The sequence below is a fragment of the Helobdella robusta genome (genome assembly GCF_000326865.2).
Source record: "Helobdella robusta unplaced genomic scaffold HELROscaffold_81, whole genome shotgun sequence".
Classification (NCBI taxonomy): Eukaryota; Metazoa; Annelida; class Clitellata; order Rhynchobdellida; family Glossiphoniidae; genus Helobdella; species Helobdella robusta.
In genome coordinates this window covers 513825-518660 of record NW_008705469.1, presented here as the reverse complement: position 1 = coordinate 518660, position 4836 = coordinate 513825, and the positions used below count along the sequence as shown (strand labels likewise).

Here is a 4836-nt window from a genome sequence, read left to right as displayed (position 1 = left end):
ATCATCATTATCCTCTTTACCATCATCATCATCAACACCATCATCATCATCAACACCATCATCATAATCATTAACAACATCATCCTCTTTCTCATTAACAACATCATCCATTCATTTTGCGCTGGCTCGGGGGCGGGTTCCAGCCACTGAATGTTAAAACTTTCAAACACTGCGGGCCCTATGGAGATGATCACCCACCAGCATCATCATCATCATTATCCTCTTTACCATCATCATCATCAACACCATCATCATCATCAACACCATCATCATAATCATTAACAACATCATCCTCTTTACCATCATCATCACCATCATCAACATCACCATCATCAACATCATCCTCTTCACCATCATCATCCTCATCATCAACACCACCATCATAATCATCACCAGCAACATCATTATCACCATCCTGACGACCTTGAGTTCCTTATAAACCGGATGTAGGGGTAGAAGTGGCCTGTCTTTGGAGCCGGGCAGCAAATAATCAGGCGGCTGGTGGTCGGGCTGGTCAGACGACGACGACGACGTACTGCTGCCACTGTTGTTCTTCTGTGACGATGACGACGACTGCTTTCGTTCTGAAGATGATAACGGTGATGAAGATTATGATGAAGATAGTGTGATTATGATGGTGGTGGGTGTATCAACAACAGCAATATCCAACCAAGAATATTTCCGCCAGTGATGACGTTGAGCAAAGACAGAGAATTGCACTCATTACCCAGATAGGCATCTATTATATCTATGGACTTTAAAACATCACGAATGTGCCTGACATGAATTCGGGCTTCTCTTACTGTATACAGTTCTGTTTGTTTGTATGTATGTATGTTTGTATGTTTGTTTGTATGTATGTTTGCATGTTTGTATATACGTTTGTTTGTTTGCATGCATGTTTGATTGTTTGTTTGTATGTTTGTTTGTTTGTATGACAGGGTCTGCATGTCGTTTCACAAAACTAAGCATCTAAACCAACCGACCAATCATAGCCAACTGACCTTCGACGACCTTCAAGAGTGACCCCTCTTTTAACCCCTCAACCGACTTGACCTCTGAGAAGTTATCCAAGGTCACGCCATCGAGTTGAAGGGTGAAGCAGGTCCTATGGCAAGTCTCTTCCTTATCAACCAGTACTTGATAGATTTCTTGGACTAACTCCATCGAACTGACCTGTGAGTTGATTGGTTGGTTAAATGATTGATTGAAGAAATGAGTAAATGAATAAGTGGATTAATTATTAATTGATAGATTGAATGAATGAAAGAACGACTGGATGAATTAGTGGATAAATGAATTATGAATAAGTAAAAAAATTAATTTTTTTGAAAAAATAATTTGAAAATTAAATAAATTTATGAAAAAAAAAATGAATTTGTAAAAACTAAAATGATATGCTTGAGAATTGGTGGTACAGAGAAATGCGTAAAAAAATAAATGGAAGAATGAATGAATGAATTATTGAGTGAAAGTGAGATGACAGAGAGAAGAGTGCAAAGAACGAATGAATAAATAAACGAATGAATGGGGGAAGAAAAGAATGATGATAATGAGTGAGCGAATGAAAAGTAAAATGAAAGAGCCAACTCACGGGGATTTCAAAGATATCAAGGCCTGGAGCTTGTATCTTAATATTGAAGCCGGACTCCTGAATAAAAAACTCCTCGGCAGAAGACATTGTTGTTGTTGGCTGTGATGTGAATTGTTGTTATTGATGTTATTGTTGTTGTTATATTGCTGTTAATGTTATACAGCTAGGATTTTGTTGTTATTGATGTTATTGTTGTTGTTATATTGCTGTTAATGTTATATAATGTATAATATATTTTCCAATAAAATTGAAATAATGAATTTATTAAAAAATGTAAACATGTAAATACAGAAAAAACTAAAAAAAAGACTTACTTTTTCATCATCGTCATCTTTCACCACGTCACTATCTCTCTCACAACAAACACCATTCACTAATTTCTCATAGGGACAGTCTAATTAGTGAAAAATATATTTTAAAATTGAACTCAAAGAGAACTTAGATTTAATGTTGAAATTGCAAAAAAAAACTATATGTGTGTATAAAATATAAATATCTTTGTGTGTACATGTTAAATGACATTGTATTTAACATTTATGTATGTCTGTGTATATATGTAAATATCTGTGTGTTTGTATGTAAGATTCATTCATTTGATTAGTAACAAAATAATCAAAATAAAACATTTTTGAAATTCTTTAACAAATAAATGAAAAATAATAATAAAACTGACTGTCTAATATAAAGCTGAGTTAACTTTTAAACATTTTTTATAGTTTTGAATTCAGAGTACAAGGTACAATGTATGAATGAATAGAGAGGGTAAATATGAGAATAAACTGTAAGAATTGAACTTAAACTGACATAACTAAATTAACTATGGGGACCAATTTGAAAAATAATATACATGATTTAGGTAAGAGAGCTAGAGGTAGTTTTCTTTCTTTATTCCTCACCAATGAAATCAAGCAAGGAAGAAAAATTATAAAAAAATATTTCATCACAAAATTACTATTTTATTTCTATTTGTTTGCGAATGAAAAGCTAATTTTTTTAAATTATTTTTCAAAATTAAAATAAATTAATAAAATTAAAAAAAAATTGACTTGAACTTCAATTTTCAAACCAAACATGTGCACAAACCTTCAACAGCAGTGATAGAAATTTTTAAATCATCAATTTTATTCTTAATCTCTGCCTCAAAACTCTGGCCATTAATGACATCAGTAGCCATTGCAATTAACTAATTAAAAATTAATTAATTGATTTAAATAATCGGCAATTTTAAAAAAAATTTTGATTGTAAAATCAGGCAAATTTTTATCTCAAGTTAAAGTCAGCTGAAAATTATGCCAAGGACGTAACTTTCAGAAATTTTATCAACTTCCGGCTATAATGTTTAAAAGTGGAAAGAAATATTTTTAAAAGTTAATTTAATAATTATTAAAAAAAGGTCTATTACACTTATCTTAAAAAAAGATCTATTACAATATTTTTAAAATTAAAGAAATTAACAACACATAAAAATAAAACATGAAAACGTGCTATAAGATGTTTCACAAACAAAGGCGATTTCTTTTGTCGTAATCGAACACGGTCCCTGCAAGCACTGAGATGTAGTACCAGGCGACCTTAACCGCTAAGCTATCACGTCGCCTTAGTAAAATGTCTGGTATTAATTTGATTGTCAAGGAGTCATTTTCAATGATTTTATTTTATATATATTATCGCTTCTCATCTTAACTCTAACCAGGATTATCATCATCATCATTAATTAATTAATTAACATCATAATAATTAATTCTAATAGTGAATTAAGCTGGTCAATTAATTCTCAATGCCCTGAGAATGAAGATCTCGACGCTTTTGATATGTAATAATACTATACTACCACTACTATACTATTACTGTTAGTCCTACTACTGTTATCTCTGCTAATTCTTTTACTGCCACTGCCGCTGCTACTACTACTACTGCAGCAGCTGCTGCTACTGCTTCTACTACTACTACTACTATTGCTGATACTTCTACTACTACTACTACTGCTGCTACTACTACTACACTTGAAAGTAATACAAATTTATTTGGTGTTCAGAATTTTGCAACTCATGATTTTTTGAAAATGCAATTTAAAACTTTTAACAATAAATTTATTAGTAAACAATGTAAGTTTTAATACAGTTTAATGAATGAGTGAAGGGTTGAATGAATGAACAAATGAGGGAACGGTTAAATGTACGAACGAACGAATGATCGAATGAACAAACAATTAAAACAATTCAATTATTTAAAAAAATAAAATTTAAAAAATATATCAGTTTTATTTCACTTTTATTCAAATTTTCATTTTCGTTTAATTGCTGACATTCCGCATGTTTCAACCAACTTGGGGATTAAATGAAATAAATAAAGTAAAAACACACACACACACACACGCACACACATTCACACACGCACACACATTCAAACACACACACGCACACACATACAAACCAAGATATACCAACAACACTTCAGAATACCAGTAACACTTCAATACATTCAAAAAACACACAAACAAACACACAGACTTACACACTGACACACACAAATACTTACACACGTACACACACACACACACACACACACACACACACACACATAGACATACAAACACATATACAAACATACATACAGACAAGCCTGCAAAACGTCAAACAATACAGTAAATATATCGTCCGAACAAAGCTAAGTAATGTACGCTCCTATGGATTTCTATAATTGCCAGCAATCAATGCTTTTACAATGCCAAACACATTAAAAAACAAGGGCCGATAAATTAAGTACATACATAAGTCCAAGCGCGCGCACACACACACACACACACACACACACACACACACACACACACACACACATGCATACACACATTCATACACGCACATACATCCGAACGTATACATTATACAAACCTATACATATATACATACATGTATCAATGAATTAAAAAACTCTTTCTTATTCAACTCTACATGGGGAATGAATGAAAGAAAGGGAAAGAGAAGGAGAGAGAGAGAGAGAAGAGAGAGAGAGAAAATTTGAAATGAAAGAATGAAAAAGAGAGAGAGAGGAAGAAAGAAAAAAAGAGAGAGGAAGAGAGAAACGTGTGATAATAATAAAAGAAACAAGTCCAAAACGTAGGCAGACATCAAAAATAAAAAAAAAATTAGAAGAAGGGTTGAAACAAAATTTGTAAACGAATAAAAAGCCAGAATGTCACGCGCCAGTGAATCGACTTCTGTCTCCACAACCATCACCAGAGA

At 32.5% G+C, this 4836-nt stretch overlaps 1 protein-coding gene across 1 annotated transcript in view; it reads right to left on the bottom strand.

Annotated features, from left to right (window-relative positions):
• HELRODRAFT_182188 (hypothetical protein) overlaps positions 1–2768 on the bottom strand; it is a gene marked incomplete at both ends in the record, with an annotated part of 8053 nt that extends 5285 nt beyond the window's left edge. Inside the window, 6 exons of the mRNA XM_009032487.1 lie at positions 401–584; positions 671–814; positions 1005–1176; positions 1595–1693; positions 1909–1988; positions 2678–2768. Coding sequence (XP_009030735.1) covers positions 401–584; positions 671–814; positions 1005–1176; positions 1595–1693; positions 1909–1988; positions 2678–2768 — 770 coding nt within the window. The remainder of the gene's footprint in view (positions 1–400; positions 585–670; positions 815–1004; positions 1177–1594; positions 1694–1908; positions 1989–2677) is intronic.
• Positions 2769–4836: the final 2068 nt, after the last annotated feature.